Raw genomic sequence first — 22,494 nt, 5'->3', positions numbered from 1 at the left:
TGAAGTGCTGAGATCCTATAATGGGCCACATTTTGTTAATGAAGTATTTGAACAGATAGGGCTTTTATTGAATATTAAGCACATATTTTCTTCTGCTCATCACCCACAAGCGAACAGGTTATTTGAGAGACTCAATGGCCTCCTTAAAGAAAGGATTGCAAAAATAAAGCTAACATTGAAGAAGCAATGGCTACATTGCCTAACCTTAGCTTTATATGCCCTAGGGAATCAGCCTGGTTCGGCCATCACCTTACACCCCATGAAATAGTAACAGTGAGGCGAATGAGAACGCCTCAGACTCCTCCGTCGAGGAGCAGAAGTGATTGCCAGAGTACAGCAAAACTGTTTGGTGATGAGTTACGTGAATTTTTGACATGTATGACCTCTAGCATCTCTCTCATTTCAGATCAACTCAAGCGCCGAGGGGGCCGGTCTCAGAACACAGATAAGACTATCCAGCAACCGGATCTCCTGAACTATTATCAGCACCTAAACTGTTTGCTGGTGATACTGTGCTAATTAAAAACTTGACTAGGAAGTGGCACAAGCCGCGTTTCAATGGCCCCATTATTGTTGAAAATATAACCCTTTCAGTATACGCCTCGAGGTCCGATTCTCCTGGCAGATGCACCGCTGAGAGCCAGATGTCCTGCTTGATCGCCCACTCCCAGATGCTGAGGGACAGTCTGCATAGGAGGGGGTTCAGATGCCGCCCTGCCTGTTTATGTAATACATGCAGGTCGAGTTGTCCGTCCGAATGTGAACTGCACTGCTCCTGATTAATGGCAGGAATGCCTTGAGCACGAGCCAAATGGCCATCATTTCCAGCCAATTTATGTGATTTTTCTGGTCGGTCTTGGACCAGAGACCATATACTGAATGAGTCCCCAGGGTAGCGCCCCACCCCTGGAGTGAGGAGTTCGTAGTTCTAGTATGATATGTCAGAGGCATTCTGAATGGTCTGCTCACCATGAGGTTTACATCCTGCCCCACCACATGATTTCCTGTTGCAGGGGCGTAGGGATAGGGACCGGGGCTCCCTGATGACTAGACTCCTGGTCCCAGGATGCCGAAAAATGCAGCTGCAGCCTCTTCATTCGCTGCCTGGTGTAAGGGATAGCCAGGAGGCATGCCACCAGTACTCCTAGCAGGTAGTGGTACCACCAGTCTGTATTTACTGTCCGTTGAGGAAGTGAGCACTACCACCTTCTCCCCCATGGGGAACACCCTCTGGTTCTGAGTGTCCCACTGCAGCCCCAAAAACACTATAGTTTGTGTAGGGTAGACCTGAGACTTCTGGAAGTAGATTGTGAATCCCAGTTCACAGAGTGGAGTCTGGTCGTAGAGTACCTGACTTGCTCCGGGGACCCCGCCTTTGACTAATCAGTAGTCAAGGTAAGGATACACATGGTTGCCTTCCGACCTGAGCAGGGCCGCCACTGTGTTTATCAGTCTTGTGAATAGCCTTGGCCCAAGTTCAGGCCGAACGGCAGCACCTTGTATTGAAAGTGCAACCCCATGACATAGAACCTGTGGAAGGATCGATGGGACTGTACTATGGGGACATCCAAATATGCGTCAGATCCAGGGAGCACGTCCAGTCCCCCCCACACAGGGTGTCCGCTATAAGCACTGGCATCACCATTTTGAACTTCTATAGAGCTAGGCATACATTGAGGAAGGAAAGATCTAGGACCACTCACAGGCCCGCCTGGTTCTTCTTTTGAATAGCAAAGATGCAGGAGTAAAAGCCTTCTCCTGCTGAGGGAGCGGAACCTCCTCCACTGCATCGCTCTCCACCAGGGAATGAATCTCTGCCAAGAGTGAAAGAGTCCCAATCTGCGGGAGGGGCAAATGGGGGGGGGGGGAGATGGCAGGGATATTCGGAAACTAGAGCAGACCACCCAAATCATCCATGAGTCTGTGAACCGTGAGCGCCAAGCTGTACTGTGCAGGGCCAGCCTGCCCCCGACTGGGTTGCTGTGGACCCAAGAAGAGCCGTGATAGCTTTTTTGGGTCTGAGGCAGATGACGGAGAGGGGGACTGAAGAAAGCCTTAGTGCGAAGCATTCTGGTGTTTTTGCCTATGTTGGCTGGGTGATCTGTCCAGTTGCCTGCCCCGGCGGTACTGGAAACCCCAGAAACCACCTAAGGATCGGCCTCTGTCTGATCGAAAGTGGCCCTGTGTGAAGGTTTTGGCCCTGGCTTGATGAGAATAGCCAGGGGCATGGCCGTCTGTGAGCTGCTCTTCTTTTTATCGAGTTTCTCGTCTGTGGAGGTGTGGAACAAATCACTGCCCTCGAATGGTAGGTCTAGGATCCTGTCCTGAACATTAGGATTGAATCTGGTTGCCCTGAGCCATGCCAACCTTCTCATATTAGTTGCTACACAGATAGCCCTTCTCGCAGTATCCATATGCACCACCGAGGACTGCATGAGGTCCTGTGCCACAAGTGTCGCTTCTGAGAGCCCTGCCTTGAAAGAGGCTTTTTTGTCAGCCGGAATATCCTGCAAGAAGCCTGCTATCTCTCTCCACAGCCGTTGTTTAGCTGCTAACAGGATGGCATCAGCATTCGGTTCCCTGAAGTCAAGTACCGCGTTCGAGTAGACCTTCTTCCCGTAGGCCTCGAGCATTTTCTCTTCCTTGCCCAGCAAAGCTGAAGTTGGGTGCTCGTGGTGGAGGTCTGGGGTTAGGCATTCATAGATGCATCCGCAATGACTGAAGACAGTGGCTTGGGATGCAATTACTAGAGCAGAGTGTCTCCCTCCACCTACCTGAACTTTGCACCCAGCCTTTTATTTGTTGGCTGAGGAGGGGCGCTTGAGCCATCCCTTCTTCGCAAGGGCCTCCACATTCTTCTATAACGCGATGCCAGAGCTGGATTCTGCTTTTATGGCGAGCACTTCCGCCAGTACCCCTGACTACGGCAGCTCCTTCTGGGGCTGAGGAATGCCCAGGTAATCAGCTAACCCGGCAATCCTATCATGGAATACCCTCCCAAAGAAGGCGTGTCCTGCTCCTCCTCATCAGTGTCTTGTTGGTCACTTGTGTTAGAAAGGGCCCCTGGGTCTGCAGGTGTTAGTTCTGCCACTGAAGAAGGCCCAGACACTGGAGCTGTGGATGTAGGAGCTGCTACCGGAATTACTCTCGGCATGGGCAACAGTGGTGGAGGAGGTAAAGGCTGTGCAGGCACCGGCGGGGGTGGTGCAGTGGGAGGCAGCATCTCCTGAATTATGCCCTTGAGGATGTTCCCCATCAGTGGAGACCGCATGAGGGTCAGAAATGTGTCACAGAAATGATCCTTGCAAGTGGGCTGGGTGCTATCCTGCACCGGCGCCGGCTGTGGTGGAGTAAAGGCCTGTTGTCTGCTCCATCCTTGCGAGTACAAGCCCTCATGGTACCTTGATGACCCGAGAATGTCCGGAATGACGTTGTCCACGTGACCAGAGTCACAGGACCACAATCTGCCCTAGCCAAAAGCTCGCACTTTTGCGGTACACCATAGTTGCGGGCCTCAGTACTGGGTGCCATCTTGTCGGCGAACGCGCGCTGCCATTTTGTCCATGTCTTCCGCATGTGTAACTGTGGACGACGTGGGCCTGGGTTCGGACTGCATGTCTGGATGCATCGGCTCTGCTCCACCCTGCACCACAGGCGTGGGCCTAGTAGGCAATTGGCCTTCGGTCATGTGGCCGATAGTGCTGTCTGTGCTGCGTATAGGTGCCCCCTCAGGTGTGTGCCCAGTAGCAGAGCCAGTAGGGCCCTCGGTGGTGGAACTGGTAGGGCCCTTAGACCCCTCGGCCATTGAGCAAGTAGCTACAAGAGCCTCGGTCTCCTTGCTGCTGGTGCGAGGGTCTGACTGACCCCTCTCGTCAGTAGGCTTCCCCGGGAAAGAGTCGTCCCTGCGGGGTGCTTTTGAGAAGAGCACGCTTACCCTTCTTGGTCATCCTGCGTACGTATTCCTCTCTGGTGGAGTCCCGGAGAACAACTCTCTCCACTTCGCCAGCCTGTTTGAGGTTTCGGGGTGTCAGCCTTCCCATCCGTGGTCTTCCCCGAGGTACCGTAGGCAAAGTGTGTGTGGATCCGATGTAGGAAAGGAACCGTCGTAGGGCGGGCACCTGCTGAACCCAGGGAAAGACTAGGGCACCGGTGGACTGTGTTCCCAAATACCTGAAACTTGGTAAACAAAAGATTAGGGAAAGCGTATGGAATTAAGAGGCTTGAGGCCTCACCCAGGAGTGTTGGTGAAAGCGGTGCGTTCTCCTCGATGCGGAAACGAGGACTGAGGTGTGGTGGCGGGGTTAGGGATGCACATGCTCCTAGGGCTGCACCCCTTGCGTAAAGGTAATTATTATTGTTCTGGTGAAAAAAGGTTCCATTCCCGTCCCTAGCGAGGGCCGCCTATACAGCATGGAGGAAAGGGGACGGGACGTAGGAGTAAGGTGTCTGTTTTTTTCTCCAGATGTTCGCTTTTGGACTCTTTAGTGTGGTATTAATCGGCAGTACAAGCTCCTTAGGAGGACCCTTGCTCAATATGTCCGTTAAGTCATCCTGAGTAATGTCCTTTGCAGGACGACCGGAACGTAGATATTCTATCACCATGTTTGTTACAGTCCCATAGGCTGCATTTGGATGAGATTGCACATCTGGGGTGTCAAACTCAACTTCAGGGGAGCCACTGGTGTCTTTCACGCATGAGGTTAGGTCTTCCAGCCGTTCCACTAAAATAAATTCTTCTGGAACATTTAGTGTTACAAAACGTTCATACGCGCAAGGGGATGACGATATATTCCTCCTCAAAAATGGACCCGCAAGATTTTAAAGAAATCCGTTTTCGATTGAAGTTTAGATTTTGAAGTCGACTCAGAGGTCGACGTCGAAGGTCCGTTTGCCTTCAACTCCTTCGCTGAGGATGTCATGGTTTTTGCTTTGACACTAACTCGGCAGTCGATGCCACAAGAGCAGACATCTCAGAGGCCTTATGACTCAGGCTTTTGGCTGAATGGGTCGAAGCCTTAATAGATTCCCTGCCGGTCTTGGAGGACGATGTGGTATCAACAGCCTTCTTTGGCTCTTTCAAGGGACCAGGAGGGACCATGTTCAAAAATACCTGCAACATTCTTTCACATCCACTTTCCCATTTGGCCGCTGAGGCAGTCCTCTTGGGAAAAGGTGAGGTCTGTCTGGCGAGGATCCCGACGACGACGAGCGAGGATGTTGTTTTTTACTCTTCTTCCGTGAAGATTAAGAGGAGGGGAGATGGTAATCACTCCTGGATCGCGACCTTTTGGAATATTTTGATCACTTTTATGGCCTTTCTGCGGACCTGTCTCTCCAGTGTAACTCCTATTGTTGGGCGATTTTCTTTTTAAAGGGGTGGAGGACGTAGATTTTTAAACCGACCAACCTAGGGCGAGCTTTGACCTTCTCTCCTTCAAGGCGTTACTGGTCATCGATTGGCAGGAGCCGCATTTGATGACATCATGGGTTTCTCCGATGAAACAGAGACAAATCCTGTGCAGCTCAGTGATCAACATCTTCAAATCACAGTCTGCACTTCTCTTGAAGACTGTTTTCGGCGTAGACAGGACCAACGCGCAGGCATATTTTTACGACGTTTGTCTAAGAAAATCGTTGAGGCAAATTGAAGCTATCCAGTCAAAGTTTTGAAACAATAGTTTCGAATGCCAAAAGTTCTGACACAAAAGTGTAGAAAAAAAAAGTTTGTCTTTTTAATATTAAAGGGTTTATTTAAATTTCGAATAGGAAAATAAGTGTTTTTAAAAATAATAAAAAATACATCTAAGATGGGGAATCCGTGGAATGACACAATCCATTCTGAATGTACATTACTAATCTATATTCGTATAAAAAAACAAATAAAATGCCACACCGAGAAACGTTTTTCAATGAAGCTTTCAGGGGGCAGTGATGCTCAACAGAGCTGACACAGAGCCACTGTGTGCTCCCCGCGGCTTAAAAATGGCAGCAACCAGACTTGCACCCGTAGGACAGTTCTAAGACAATTCTTTCCGGTGGGGACAACCCAAGGGCACAGCAGGCTGTATGCCCACTGTAATCACACAAAGACTGTCAAATTAGTTGAGCCTCTGTACCCATCCGTGCAATAAAACTGGCACAGGGAAACAGGATACCTGGTGAACCATGCCCCAAAAGACCTAGGGTATCCCAGTTGCCACACATTGTATTTGAGTCTGATAAGGGCTCATGAGGGGAAAAGTTAGCTACAGCAGTTAGGAAGAGTCTGAAAATACACAGAGGTTGCTTGCCAGGGTTGTAGGAAGTGATGTTTGGTTTCACAAATATGTACTATAGCGGGTTAGTTTATATATTTTTTTTTTATTGAGTTAGTGGAGGGACTCGACCTTTCAATGCAATTTATACAGAATAAAATGATACTGTTTTATACTAAATTCATATATTAAAGTTTCTTCAGCAAAAAAATGTAAAATATATAATTACATTTCATCGTCCTAAAATTTCAATTTGCAATGCAAGTAGACAATTATCATATATTCATCCACATTAGTGCTTACATTACAAAAATTAGATTGCCTCTTCATTAGGCGAATAGTTTTAGAAAACTCAGTTGCCTTTTGCTTGACAGAACATGGAAATCCCATAATCTATCCTCTTGATAGCACATTCAATTATATTAGAATCCTGTCTGCTAACATAAGTTGTAACCCTTAGTCCAAGTCGAGGGACATTAGAAATTTCACAACTGCCAATCTTATCGATATTCTTTCGCCATTATACATATTCCACAAACTTTCTGGAGTCAGAATTCGTTAGTCATCAAAATAATGATAGAAATACCCTTTTCTAACCTCCGAGAGTGCTGGACAAGCAATCGATAAGTGCTTAAGAGTTTCCGGCTGTTCAGATTTCAAGCAAAATCTGCAGATGTTTGAGTCTCTGGGAATCAATTTCCGTATTGTTAGCACATCTTTAGTGTGCCATAAATTAAGCCGAACTCTCATAAATAACTCTCTATGCTTTGGAGCCGGGAATATGATTAAGTATGATTCAGGCACTTGTAATTTTTTTGCTAGAGTTATACTCTTGCAAGTGCTTGCATTTTAGACACTCGTCTCTGGTGCTGATCCAGTCCCATTGCCTTATTTTAATTTTGGCAATGCCTGGATTAGTCATTAAGAGATCTTCGGGTACATCTGCCAGAAGCATTAGCTCTATTTTTGCTTTCCATACTCCCATGGTTTTATGTATTGTCACCTTTTTATATTCAGATAATATATCCAGTACAGAATCAGGTTTACAAGGTATGATACATTTCCTGCACAGTTTACACATTTTCCACATGTACATGCTGTATAGGGATAATAATCCTAACTCCTACCTCAAAATACATAGAGATACACTTTTGGGCAGTTTCAAGAGTCTTTTAAACAAAAAATCCTTCAATCTGTAACCAAAAACGTTCACGGCATCAAGTTCGTGATTCTGCGCCGTAGATGACAATAGGGACAGCTTTCTGCTTGTAAAATGTGATCACTGGAAGTAGCGAGAATTTGCCATACTTGACATGGATAATACTCGCCTGAGCAGCAGCTGTCCTCATCTTCTTTTGTGTCTCAAAGAGATACGATTGGTCAGATGGATGATTATTAATATTGAACCCCAAATATTTATATTCATGTACAAGGTCTAAGGGTGTTTTCTGGAGTAGCCATCTAAAACGATTTGTTTTAATAACTTGATGTTAGGCAGAATTATATGCAGTAACCTTTGGGAACACCACACACAATTAAGACTACAAGTGACAGTACAAATTCACTTTTGGTACAAGCCTGTACTACACAGTTAACGTGGTAGCGATGGCTGAGCAGCTAGACGTATCCGTAGAGTAAGTGAGCAATATCAGATAGTTACACAAAGGACAGCAATTACTATGATTCAGGCAAACACTGACTCAAGGTTTTCAAGTAAAAGAATATACATTTATTTCACTCTTCAGTTGTACAACACTACACTATTATAGCAAGTTAAAATCACACTCTAAATACACCACACCACTTCCCTTAAATTGCAGATAAATTAAGCTCACAAAATGAAGTGGGAGCAAAATGGCACTCCAGCAATTTAAAAGGGAGGGAAAGACAAAGTTAACAGAAATTGAACTGCACCAACAGGTAAGTATTCAGGGCAAGTGAGCTATAGGAACTACAATGATAAAATCAGATAGAAAAGGCTTATGGCCAAAGTCAATGGGTCAAAGGTCTTTTGCTCAAGATAATACAATTCAGGGTAGTTTGCAGTAAAGTTTGTGCCACAGATTCCGAACAAGGTTGGTTGGCATAAAAGTTAGTTCAAAGAGAAGAGAAGGACAAGCCCTCGGTTTGGAGAAAGATTTCAAACACATTCACTGCGGCTGAGCGAAACGCACAACCGGATTTGCACAGAACCTTAGAACGGAGAGGGAGCTGAGGCTGATGTTCCTGGTAGTTCCTGCAGGCTCATGGTTCCTGAAGCGACTGTCGGACTGACAAGATGCAGGAAGACTGGAGGGTCCTGCACTACCCAGGGAAGAAACCAGCAGCAGAGCAAAGCATCGAATAAAAGGTGTGCTCCTTAAAAACCAAGCAGGGTGTGACCTTCCTGGCTATTCGGCCCACTGTAGCTCTGTACAGCAAATTCGACCAGAGGAGGGGTCCTGGCTTGCAGTTTGGGCGATTATGAAGATTCGGACCTGCAGCAGGGCTTCACCAGGCAGTTCAGTCGAGGTAGTGGTCCTCTTCCATCAGCTCCTCATTGGTTCTTTCGTTCCAGTGGCGACTCTGCCTTTCCAGTCCCAGAAACCTGTTTTTTTTGCAGTTTTACCCCATTCAGACAGCCTGGCTGTCAATCACACTGCAGGGTGGTTTGTCCTGGCAAGAACAGTCATCCAGCCAATCAAACAGGAGAGCGACTTGAGTTACCAAGGGAACCCATGGCAGAGGTCCTAAGACCCCTCCCTCACATATTGCCTACCCAGACTTTCAGGCGCCTTAAGGAGGGCTTCTGTGCAGAAGCCCGCGAAAAGAAGGAGAACAAAGGGACCAAATCTGGTTTGGAGCGCAGAGTAAAACACGAGAAAGACATTTACAAAAAGAAGTGGCAAATAAACCCAGCCAGAACCGTAATAAAATATGTATGGTCAAGCGGGTTTATGTTCGAGGCTAACATAATAGCCTATAACAATACCACGTTTATATAAGATAACCGCGGTACGAAAAATAGGGTAGTTACCACTGCCACCAGCTAAGTCTTAGTGTAAAGGGAGCGAAACAATGCTCCAAGAGACCAGACAAAAATGGATAAGAATTAACCCTTTTCAATACTCCATGTAAGATGGGGTGTACTGGGTCTGTGGTTTAAAGTGACTAACAAAGTTAATGGGAACTTTACGTTTTCTGGGGGACAGAACATGGAGTCAGGGGGATGTCTCAAAGACAGACCTGCATCACTGCACTGAAGGTGCTGTGTAACACACATGAAAAATATGAGACCATGGAGTAGGTGAGGCTCCAGTGCCCAAGATTACACAAAAAGTGAAAACACACACAGCAAAACACATGTAAGAGTGGGAAAAAGGCTCACACTCTTACCAGGTGGACAAAATAAACCCTTGGAACCCAGAAATGCTGCTGAGGGACTCATTAGGTAAGGGAAATCAGCCATTTATGAGAATTCTCCCTAACACTTGACCAGTTGCACCTATCATGATCTTAGATTTTGTAAGATTTATGATTAAGACATTTTCCTCAGTATATTTGTCGAGTTGTAGCAAAAGTAATTGTAATCCCTTGGGTATTTTCGCCAACAAGACTAAGTCGTCGGCATAAAACAACCAGGGCATCGCGGGCAAACCCAATCTTGGTGAGATAGAAACAATAGCCATGAAAAACTGGTGGATGTCTGAAATAAAGAAATTAAAAAGTGTTGATGCCAATATACAGCCCTGTTTAAGCCCTCTAAAAGTTGGTATCGGGCTGATAACTAGCCATCTAGTGAGAGCCATATCTGGATGGATGTGTCCGAATGAAATTGCGTTATCCAGTATTGTAGATACAGCGGGCAAGCAGTTTTAGCTAGCTTGATCCTGAGTAGCTCCCTAGATACTGAATCAAACACTGTTTGAAAAATCGAGAAGGCCAGGTAAAGTGGCTGTTTTATTTCCCATTCATGGAGTTTGATAGCATGTAGCGTAGTCCCCAGGCCTGGCATAAAACCTGCTTGGAAGGGATCTTGCATGTTCTTCTAGACAGCCCACTGAATAAACTCTTTCAGGACCAAGCGAGCAGAGAGCTTGCCCGGCACATCCAATTTATTTATTTGCCTTTGTAAAGCGCCAACAGCCCTCTGGCTTTGTGGCGCTGTTAAGAAGGCTTACTTAGTTACATAAGTGCATTGGAAGGTATACACACATGTTGCTTCATACAGTTACAATAAGTGCTTCCCATAGATTACATAGATTGGTGGGAAAGTATATGGTGCCAGCCACATCTTACATGGCGCCAACTACATAAGGTTGCGTGGTCAACATCGGTAAGCAAGAGCATGGTGCTAGCCAATCTATCATGATGGCAGCTATAAACAGTTGCATGGTCAAATCTAGTATACATATACGAGGTGCTAGCCAAAAGTTGCATGGCTGCAACAACACATATATGCGAGGTCGGAGTCAATAGGTAAGTGCGTGGTGTCAGGCACAGATACAAAAGAGGCAAGCTACACATAAATGCATGGTTAATGCCAGCATAGAATAGCATGGAGTCAGTCCCATGATGCAAGGTGACAGGTGCATAGTAGTACATAGGTTAACATCAACGAGCAGTAACGTGGAGCAGGTCTCTAGGTAAGGCGGGCAGCTAAACACACTTACTGGGATGGGACGAGGGGGGAGGGGTGGTACCCCAAGGTACACAGGTCCAAGAGCGCCACTGGTCTATAATTTTCTGGGTGCGGACGGTCTCCCTTATTGTATATCGGTATAATGACTGATTTACGCCACAAGGAGGAATTTGGCGGGTGTGAATTACTTGTGTAAAAATAACAGTTTGAATTTCCACCCATGCTTCAGGATGCAACTTTAGCATCTTGTTTGACATGCCATGCAGGCCTGGAGCCCTGGAGGTGCTAAGTTTAGAGATATAGAAGATTAAGTGCTCTTCGCTCAAATGGATATTAATATGCCCCAGTGTTGTTACCTGTGGTAGATGACCGGACCATGGAATTGCAGCATAAAAAGAGTCATAGCAGTTTGTCCAAACCTCTTGAGGCACTGCATTTATCTTCATCAGTGTTGGTAGCTTTATTTAATATGCCCCATATCAGCGCCAAGCTTTTAGAGGTTAAGGCTTGAGCATATTCTGAGCATCAGCTTGGATCATCACCACTTTTCTAGCTTTTAACCAGTTTTTATATTTATTTTTTAATTTGTTCAACTCTTTTATTTTGAGTTCCAGTGACAAAGTATTTAAGGCACGCTTGTCTGCCCTATAACTGGTTTTTCTATTACGCAACCCTTGGTCGTAGCTATGGCTATGTCTTTCCCTCTGTTTTAGGGGATGTCGACTAGCCAATTTGAATGTCTGCAAGGCTGCCACATATAGCCCGTCCGTATAAATGAGTTCAGGATGAAGTATGTCTGAAGGATATGTCAAGTTAAGCCTCAATTTGTGCAATGAATCAGGCATCCATCTAAAACGATTACTGCCGTTTGAAATGGCAAGTTGCTTAGTGTAAAGCTGGGCAGGCTCTCTCACAGTTGGAACATGCCACGACCTTAAGAAGACTAGAAGCTTGTGATCGCTGTGCTTCTGAGGCACCACCTGAAAGCTGACCATCAATGCAAACAAGTTAAGCTCAACGTAAACATAATCAATGAGGGCTGTTTGACTGCCTCTTTGCAATGTATTGTGTGGTGGAATGTCATCAGACATGGACCCTTTAGCCATCACCAATTGCCTATCCTCCATCAGAGACATCCATTGTCTTGGCACGTTTGATAATTTACCACCATATGGCAGAAGATCCCCTACAATGATTGTATGATTTACAGACGGGTCACTAGAAATCAAGTTTAGAAAAACTTCAAAATCAGCTATCAATTTATCATCCTTGATAGCTACATGATTCCAATAGATGTTTATGCAAGCAATCGAAACAGTTATATATTGGGTGAAGCCCATGGTTGTATTCGTAAGCCTGAGGAAAATGTAACTGCCACCAACAGACAAGCCATTGGTCTTCCTCTCCTAAGGGTCTGCGCTGGAATTATAGATAGAGTGTAGTTGTCCCAAACAGGTGGCATTGTGAGCCAATTTTCTTGTAATGCTACTATATCATAGCTATTCAAGGGATTAAGAACTGTCGTGGTAAGGTGTTTAGGGCCTCTGGTGTTCCAGGAGGCGAGTCGGCACTTCAGACTCTCACCCCCAACCGGTTTGTTATTTAGAATATTTATGAGGTAAATGAGTGATTAAAGGATCCACCAAATGCATGTCTTGTGTTTAGCTCTGCAAGCAAGTTATCTTCAGCAATGTTAAAGGCCACTGTTTGCTGGAATTAGGCGTGTTTCTGTATGTCAGGTCTTGTACTTTGTCAACTACCTGTGTTGGTTGTTGGGTTAGTATGAAGCCTTGGTTAAATAGATCTTCACGCGCCAGCCAGATAATATTCCTGACGACTCCTGAGCTCATCCACAACTTAACAACTGAGGCATAGCGTTCTTGTATGAATTCAACTTGTGCAATTGCACAGGAACACAAATCTTGCAGCAATGGTATGTCCCCCATTATATTTAGGACACTAGTCCTGTTTAGATCGTACACAACATTGAAAAATTAGATTGTGGTGAGTGTTATAATCACAATTACCATGTTTCATCTTGTTACCATTTGCTGTAGTTAGAGGCAGGGACTCCAGACTGCATTTCAGCATGTTGTTATTTTGCCTCTGGATCTGGGCATTCCTTGGGCAAATGAGACTTCTAGTTAAGTTTCTACTCGGTTCAAATCTTTAAGAGCCTGACTCTTATCAGATTGAGGCATAAAGAGGGCAAATGATTTCCCTATTTCTTTGTGCCTTTCTTCTAGGGAGTACAATATGCCATTTTGACTTTGTGGAGAACTAATGAAGGGGATAGAGGCATCTTTTACAATATTATCCTGGTTTACTAAGGAGTGTTGGGGAATTTAATTTTCTTGTATTTTTTGTACTTCTTTAAGCAGGTTGTCCAACGGTTCATATGCAAGCGCCGGAACAAAACTAGGAGGCACACTGGTATTCAAATTTCCAAGTTGTGCCGTTTTTTGTTTCGTGCCAAGTTTGCATATTTTTTCAAGACCAAACCAGTAGTTTGCACACTCTTATTTGGTAACGTGAGGGAATGGATAAAAAAACGTGAATTTGCTTTAGATTGCGCAGTAACATATTTAATATTCTTGCTTTTTTTAAGTGAACAGCCAGAACTCGATACCTTGTTTTTTTCCTGTCTAGAAAATATAGTAAAAGTTGGATTAATACTCGAATTTTGAGGAGGAAGTATGCTCTCAGGCTGCATGTCTTTATTTTGTTTGTGCACTTGTCCAATTGTATTTGTGCGACTTTTGCTATATGTGTGTTGTTTTGTGTTAGGAACCTTCAATATTGCTTTCTGTGTTACATGTGATTTACCAAGTTTAGGCATGTTCGTTATGCTTAAGTTATGATCCGATCGTTCGGGCATATCATCCAACAACCTCACATCAATTATGCTTTAGGAAGTTCGGGCAGAGCCCGAAATTCTGTTAAAGTACCAACATTAGTTTTATCCTTTAATTTCATATTCACTTACATGAGATGTATCAGCATGTCATTCTGTTCAATTAATTTTGTATCTAGTTTCTCATAGAGTTTTGCTAGGGAGAATAAAGAAGTGTTCATCGCCTGGAGAGAAATCTTTGCAAAAGATAGGGCAGTTGCTACGAACAGCTCAGCGGGTGGGAGAGACTGCTCCTTTCTCTTTCGTGGGGTAGGTTGTGTAAACGAAATGGACAGGGCAGACGACTCTTGTGCTGCATTTGAAAGCATCACCAGAGATTGTAACAATTGACGCATTGAAGTTATGGGTGTTTTTTGATTAGTCTTGCTCTGCCCGATAAGCAGAGTTGATGCTGTGGATGTAGAATCGAGAGGACTGTGCTCATTATCAGCTATCATTTCTGCCCGTGCCTGAGGCGTGGCCAACACATTAATGGGTGACTTTAGAATAGATTGTGAAGTAATTAAAGTATTATGAATTTGTACTACAGTGTTAATCTGTTCCACTACTATCGATAGTGCAAGTAGAGCACCATCAGGTTCAGCTTTCAGCAAGAAACCGGCCGCCAATAGGGAGTCAGGTGGAGAGCACAGATTAATCGCTGAAGCCGTCACCGGCACGTTACAAGCCTCTCCTTCCCGCAAGTGAATTTCTGACGGCGGCTTTTGAGTTATTGACGCCTCTATTGAGCTAGAGGAAGAAGTATCGGGATAGAATTTCCGAATATCATTTGTGAGCGACATTGCTCTCGCTCGAGTAGCTGAGCCTGCACTTAGAGTTAAATTAACAGTATGCGTAGAGCACTTTGGTGTATTTTTCACGCCAATTATCAACTAAGTCAATTGTTTCGTTGGCAACATTGCCGACGTCAATGTATAGGGCGCCGACATGGACCCGATCAGATGTTCTATTTGAACACAGCAGCTGCACAGAAAGCCAAAACATGAAATTTAACAGTTACCCTTTCCAGTCCCTCCAGCACACAAGCAAAACAGCACTTTGGGAATGCGTGCGTGCCTGTGCATTTAGGTGCTACTGGGAAAAGGGGCGGGGCCAAAGGGTTCACCAACGGCACAGTGTTCCTTGAGAGCGTAGAAGTCAGGAGACAGCAGAAGACAGCACGACCCAGCAAAACAGCACTTTGGAAGCACTTCAGGAATGCGCGAATGACACTTAATGTAAACACTGAGCATTAACTACCATCCAAATTATTGTCTAACAAAAATTTTAGTTAAAAGAAACAGCAATTTATCAGTTTATGTATTTAGTATTTGCTTCACTTACTTCTCTGAACCAGTTGACTGCATAAAACAAGAGTGCACATAGAAACTCCTTCTCCTGCTTTGATAAAGTATCTAACTTTTCCACAACCTCAAGATCAGTTAAGTACAGAGGACAGCCTGTGGGAAGCAAGGGATAAAAATGTCAACACACCATCACTGGACGACTAATGTAAGCTTAATTAGTTCACAGAACAAATTACATACCTTTTGTTAATGTTCTTTCTGATAGTTCTGCCTGCCACAGATGCATCATCTTAGTTATAGATCCTCCAGTGCCAGCCGTCTTTGGAAAAATGTTCAGCCACCAGAGAGCACCTTACAGCTCTGCCTCAATGCACAGCCATGATCCCGGACGTGACATCAGATGCAGTATGGTGGCATTGGCACCCTATAGCGTCTATCTGACCGTGAACAAGCTATCAAAATGAATAGTAGGAAAGGAAGCTGATGTGAAATCTGTGGAAGGACTAATCCATCAGAAAGACCCTTACTGACAGATGAGCCATTTGTGCTTCCAGTGGATTCATTGTTTGCACAGATTCCTCATCTTAGATAGACTCCCATTAAAGTACAGAACATTGGTGGAGGGAGATAGCAAGTGAGAAAGCGAGGACATCAATAAGGCCAGAAGAATTCAAGAGCACTGCCTGCCCACAACAAAACGTCTGACCAGACAAAAAATCCAGGCAGTAGTGCTTGGAAACAGCTCAAAGAAGCCCACGTAACTGCCTGACAGATGCCCAAAACTGAAACACATCTCTGAACGGCAAAAGTACTCGCCAGACCCCTGGAGGAATAAGCCCCGAGTCCTTCAGTACAACCTTCATAGTACTCGGGAATGCAGTGGACAATCCACCTAGACAGTCTGCCGGCACAAGCACCAGAGTAACGAACAGCTGGTCCTCTTAGCCGATGCACCTCATATGCAGGAGATAAAATAGCTCAGAGCCTCCTGGAGGCCCCATCTGGTGAAACCTTTTCTCTACCTTGGATGGCAGAGGTGGAGAGTAGAAGCCCTGATGATGAATCTTCTAAGAAAGATGAAAATCTGAAAATGACACGAACATGGTAAGAATATCAGACGTACTCTCAAACATTTTCTATTTAGGAAAAAAAAGAGTATATAAAGGATTCAACAAAACAGCTTGGAGGTCACTCACCCATCTAGAGGAAGTGATGGTAACCAGGAACACCACCAAGACGGTGAACAATCTTAATGAATAGGAAGGCTCAACTAGAGCCACCATTAAATAGATCAAAACAAGGATGAAGACTAATGCCAGAACAACAAACGGGTGAAGGGGAAAATGGTTAGCCAATCCACAAAAAGCTACATAAGAATGGGGAAAGTGAAAAACCAGCCCTCCATAAAGGACCTGCTAAACACTTAAATAGTGTCAAAGTACCATGTCACTTTGCGGCGCTGCAGGCTCAGCTGGGTCTGAGAGCACAAACTCTAACACTGGATGCAGAACAAAACAAGGAGTGCAGTCCCCTGTCCCTTCACCAGGATAAAAATGTACGTAACATCCAGTCATAAATAGACTGGTGGCAGGCCTTTTTGGGGAAAGGAATACACTAAGGGCGTTGTCCAACAAATCCTAATCCTTACACCTTAGTCGCTCAGCAACCAAGCATGAAGGTTGAGGCTGCTTGCCCGACCCTTCCACTGAGAGATCAGATTCACCCTCAACAGAAAACACCAAGGGGGACAGACAAAAATGTCCAGAAGTTGGCTCGGGACAAGTCTGGAGGAAACCTGGTCGACTAACTTCTGCAGTATCTGTAGAAGAAGAATGAAAGGAATCAGCAGAAATGCATAAAGGAGATTGAAGTGCCTCTTGACAATCAACGCATCGCCCAGAGACCCGGACTATGTTAATTCCCTAGAGCTGAACAACTTGCACTTCCTGTTGAAACTGGAAGCAAAGAGCTCCACTTGAGAAGTCCATCAAAATGTGCAGATCTCTTCCAGAACTTCCTGGCAGAGCTGCCACTCACTGGAGAGCAAGGTCAGCATGCTGACGGCTTCTACAATTACATTCTCGCTACCAGCAAGATGGGTCGTTGACAGAGATATGTCGCTCTCCAGATCCCAGAACTACAGCTCATGGCTTCCCTTCACAGAGGTAGCAATCTCATACCACTTTGCGTGTTGTGTTAATACATGGGCGCTGTGTTGTCAGTCTGTATCAGGACACACTTAGATCGCAGAGAGGGAAGAGCACCAAAAGGGCCAGACTTATGTCCAGTAGTCCAAGTAGGTTGATGTGTTCTTGGCCTCGGCAGGGGACTACAGTCTGGCCACCACAGTCAACAGTTGGTTAAAACCCTCTGAGCAGGGAATCTCTGAAGGGCAGGGCCTTGAAGAGGAAAATGTTGTTACCAACCACAAACCTCAGGTGTTTTCTGTGCTTGGAAAGGATCAGCACATGGAAGTAGGGAAGTAAATGGTTTTGTAGCAGCGCTCCCCCAAAATGAGCGTCAGCCACATGGGCGACGTCCAGACTGTAGTGCCTTGTAAAAGTATGGAGAAAGGACCAAGTTGCTGCTCGGCAAATGTCCCCAACTGTGACCCCCTCCCATTTGCAAGGCTGTAGATGCAGAGACCACCCTGGTCGAGTGTGCTCTGATGCCAGGAGGCAGTTTCCTGCCTGTAGATTAGTAGCATTCTGCAATGCATAAGATGATCCATCTGGAAAGTGCCTGCTAGTCACAGCTAGACCTTTTTTGGCCAAGGAGTAGGCCACAAACAATTAATCAGTCCTCCGATATTCTGCCGTCCTTGCAACATAAAAACTCAAGGCCATTTTGGGGTCCAACCGATGGAAGCGCTCCTCGTCCTTAGAGGGGTGCGGAGGTGGGTAAAAGACTGGCAGATCTATAGCCTGTGAAAGGTGAAACTCTGATGCTACCTTCAGAAGGAACCCGGGCCTTAACTTAAGCGAGATCTTCTCGTGAAAAAAACATATAAATGGGGATTTACAACCTGCGATTCGCTCACCCGCCTAGCGGAAGAAATAGCAGCCAAGAAGGCTGTCTTCAGAGAAAGCAGCCGCAAAGAACAAGAGTACAATGGCTCAAAGTGAGCTGCCATAAGGAACGTCAGAACCAGGTTAAATCCCAATCTGGGACAACAAACGTAGTTGGCAGAAACATATTCACAAGGCCCTTCAGGATTTAGGCCATAACTGGGATCGTGAAAATGGAACCTTGATCCAGAGACCTCTTGAACACAGACAAGGCAACCAAATATCCTTTGACTGTGGTGACCTGGAGGCCTGCCGAGGCCAGTGACAGAAGGGACTTCATCACTGCATTGGTGGGCCAAGAGATAGGGCCAATCTTGCGTTCCCTGCACCACACCTCAAATCTTCTCTGAAAGCGTACAGGGATCCTGCCGACGGTCTACGTGCAGGCAGCAAACACCTCTAGCACCTCCTCAGAGAGGTCCCAGTCATTATATCTCATCATCTCAAGAGCCAAGCATGTAGGGTCAGGGACTGCGGATTTGGTGAAGCACCCGACCTTCCGACTGGATTAGGAGATCCGGGAGATGAGGCAACCGGAGAGGTGGGCAGAGGGTCAGATCCAGAAGGTCTGAGTACCATGTCCTCCTCAGCCAGTCGGGGAGATCAAGATCATGGTTGCTCGAAAACTACTGAGAACCCTAGGAATGACGGGGATCGGAGGGAAGGCGTAGTGTAAAGGGAAGGTCCAATCCACTTGAAACGCATCCTCTAACGCGCTGTTCGCTGGGAATTCCCTTGAGCAAAACTGCTTGTACTTCCTGTTGGACTCCATGGCAAACAGATCCGCCGCTGGGGTACCTAAATAGAGGAGACCTCTTCCAGGACTTCCTGGCACACGTCCCATTCGTGTGAGACAGTGCTCTGCCTGCTCAGAGCATCCGCCAATCCGCTCTCTGTCCCCGCCCGACGAACTGATGAGACAGAGATCTGGTTCTCTAACAGCCAGAACCACAGCTGCATCGGGGAGCGCATGCCACCTTGCTTGTACAGATAGTGCATGGCCACCGTATTGTCGGTCAAGATCAGGACATGCTTCCCCTTCAGAGATGGTGCAAATGCTTTCAGGGCAAGTCTGATAGCTCGCAACTGACCTGGACATGTCGACGGGGGTCCCTGAGGGTTCTGAAGGAAAAGGGGACCACTGGACTTGTAGGAGCCATTGTAAAGATTTCCTTTACAGCCTGCCCTCTGGAACTAAAATAATACAGGAGGCCATGAGGCCTAAGAAGCAGAGGAAGGAAGCCGCTGGTAAAGTGGCATGGTTCTGGAACAGAGTCACCATCTGGACAATGCAGATCACTCTCTCCTCGGGTGGGAAAGCCTTCTCTAACCGAATGTCTAGGACTGCGAAGATGAATTGGAGCCTTTGGACTGGTGTCATTTGGGAATTCTGCTAGTTCAGGGAGAAGACCAGCATATGGAGCAGAGAACAGGTGTCCTCTAGGTGGGACAAAATCTGCTTCGCCGACTTCCCTTGGATAAGCCAGTTCAAGAATGGGAATACGTGAGCCGCGAATAGCGCCATGAGCTTGAAGAACCTTGGCGTGGATGTCAAGCCAAAGGAAAGCACCTTGAACTGATAGTGCTTGTCCCCTATGAGAAACCTCAGGAACTTCCTGTGCTTGTGATGTATCAGCACATGGAAATAAGCGTCCTGGAGATCTATTGACACCAGCCAGTCCTGCGTCTCGAGAGCGTGGAGAATTTCTCTCAACGTCACCATCTTGAAATTGTCTTTTCTCAAGAACTTGTTCAAGGCCCTGGGGTCCAGGTTGGGACAGAGACCTCTCCCTTCTTGGGTACCAGGAAATACCGGGAATACCAGCCCGACTCTCTGCACGGGAGAAACCTCTTCCACAGCACCCTTCAACAACAGGGCTTTCAGTTCTCCCTGGAGCTCCTGTTCCGGATGGCATGGAGGCGGTGGGGGTGTGTCTGGAGGTTTCCTTAAAAAGGGAAGACAATAGCCCCACACCACAAGCTCCAGAGCCCAGGCGTCAGAAGTAATCTCCCACCATTAGGGCCAATGCTCTGACAGCTGTCCACCAACCAGTGAGTTGTCGGAGGGGAACATCAAAGCGGCTTCAAGGGCGGAGCCACAACCGCCGCTGCTGCAAGCCTCTGAAAGTCCCCGTGCACCTTCCAGAGTGTGAGAAACATTTCTGCCCCTGCCTGGCTTGCGGAGCTGCGCCTTCCTGCTGTAAGGCACCCAACGCCTGCCCCTAGAGGTGAAGCTGAAGGCAAGCTTGGCCGGCTGCACAGCTAGGCCCAGGGATTTTGAGGCAAGCTTTGACTCGAACTTTTCCAAAGAGCATTGGACTTTGGACCGAAAAGGAATATCCCTCAAAGGGAATTTCAAGCAACCTATTTTGGACATTTGGTGAAAAACCTAAGGAGCACAGGTAGGTCTGTCTCCTTAGTACTACAGCCGACCCCATTGACCGGCCAATGCAGTCTGCCACGTCTAGGCCCGCTACAGTGACTACCTGGCCGCCTCCTTCCCATCGCCCACCAGCTTTATGAAACCATCTTGCAGCTCCGCTTGAGGGATGTATTGGGCTGCATGCTCCACTGCCTTCAATAGGCCAAAGGAATATTTGGCAAACCCACAGGACACATTAATTGCCTTAAAGGCCATGCTGTCCGATGTAAAAATCTTGTTTGGCATCGCGTTCAGTCTCTTGCCTTTCCTGTCAGGGGGCTGATTCGAGGTGGATGAGGCTGACCTGGTGGAAACTGTGGCTGCCTGCACAACTAGACCTTCCAGGGAACGGTGAGAGGACAGAAAGGACGGATCCCCTCTTGCCGACCAGAGGAATAGAGCACGGCCATTGCCAAAAGGAAGCGACTGGTTTGGCTATAGCCGCATTCAGTGGCATGTGTCTTTCGGTAGCGGGACCCTCTTCCAAAATGTCGGTTAACTCAAAACCTTGGACTCGAACTGCTGAAGCGTTCAGCCCCAGAGTGTCGACCACCCTGTCCACTAATGACCTAAATTTGGCATGGACATGAGTGTAAGGCTGAGCCTGTTGTAATTCCACATCTGGGGATGCATCCGACCCATTAGCATCATGCAGCCTCTGTGCTAAGGCCAGGAGGTCTGCCTAGTGGTCGAAATAGTAAATACCACCAGTCTCTGAATATATAGGGTCGACATCTCCATAATCGTCCCCACCGTTGGTGCTGAAGATTTGCGCCATGGAGCTGAAGATTTGCGCAATCCCATTGAGCCGAAGAAATCTGTCCAGGAAAGCTTGGTGAGGGATCGATCACCCATGGTTGACATCGAAGCGGTGGCCGTCAGTGTCGAGCGAGGCTTGGGCACCGAAGAGGCGTCAGAAATGCTCGAGCCTTGAGGCTCACATGAAGGCACTGGCTTCAAGGGCTTAACCGCCTTTTTCGGTGTCAGTATCGGTGCTTGCATAGGGTCTGTGCCACCGAGCGCAACTGAAGCCACCGGGACCTGCTGTTTTGGGGGTGTACCCGCACCTACAGCTGCCTTCTCAAACAGCAGCAACAATTGCGATTTGAACTCCTCCCATTCCTGCTGAGCTGTCGGCCCTACCGACGACTTTCTTCGCTTTGTTGAGGATCAGAATCGCGTCGGTGCTGCCGTTTCTTCTTATGAGAAGATGACGAGGCAGAGTGGCTCCGCGAGTGAGAGCGCTTTGTCTTTTGCTGATGTGGTTTTCTTTTTCGGGGGTAGGCCCCTCCGTTTCAGCCTCTGAGAAACAAACGTTCGACCGCGCACGTGATTTCGACAGCAGTGAGCCCACTACGAGCTTGGCTGCCTGATCTAGAAGGGACTTTGTATTAATTTTTTCACATGAAACGCACCCCTCTGTGTCGTGACCCATGGTGACGCACCACACACACATGTCATGTGGGCCAGTCACTGACATCTTGGAGTCCCAGTCAGTGCAGCGCTTAAATCCTGAAATCCAAGGCACAGACATCTCGCAGTCAAGAAAAACACAAAATCTGCTGAGAATTTCGTTGAATAGAATCAAGGACTCGATAAATAAGACTATGGGCTCATTAGGACCTGTGCGGTGTTGGAATGAAGGGGGCCGGTACGGGACCGGCCCCCTTCATTCCGACAGTGCTGATCACAAGCTTCCCATCTTGGGACCCGGATCGCACGCCTGGTAAAACCAGGCGTGCTTTAAGAAGGAGGCAACAACGGGCAAGTTGTACTCTGCCCGTTGTTACCTCCATCCCCATTGAGCCCTATGGGGGCTCAAATGGGAATGGGGAATGGTTCCTGCAAGGAGGAATTACCGGGTCCTCCAATGTTGGAATAACCCAGTTATTCCTCATAGCAGGAACCCGGTAAATGAGCCCGGTTTGG

At 46.8% G+C, this 22,494-nt stretch overlaps 1 protein-coding gene across 5 annotated transcripts in view; it reads right to left on the bottom strand.

Moving 5' to 3' along the window:
• Positions 1-22,494, bottom strand: part of FANCD2 (FA complementation group D2) — a 2,923,540-nt gene that overhangs the window by 1,480,809 nt on the left and 1,420,237 nt on the right. For all 5 annotated transcript variants that reach the window (XM_069644087.1, XM_069644091.1, XM_069644090.1 and 2 more), the window contains one exon: positions 15,113-15,228. In XM_069644087.1, coding sequence (XP_069500188.1) covers positions 15,113-15,228 — 116 coding nt within the window. The remainder of the gene's footprint in view (positions 1-15,112; positions 15,229-22,494) is intronic.

The sequence above is a fragment of the Ambystoma mexicanum genome, chromosome 2p (genome assembly GCF_040938575.1).
Source record: "Ambystoma mexicanum isolate Mex_15411 chromosome 2p, UKY_AmexF1_1, whole genome shotgun sequence".
NCBI lineage: Eukaryota > Metazoa > Chordata > Amphibia > Caudata > Ambystomatidae > Ambystoma > Ambystoma mexicanum.
This window is presented reverse-complemented; position numbering and strand designations above follow the sequence as displayed.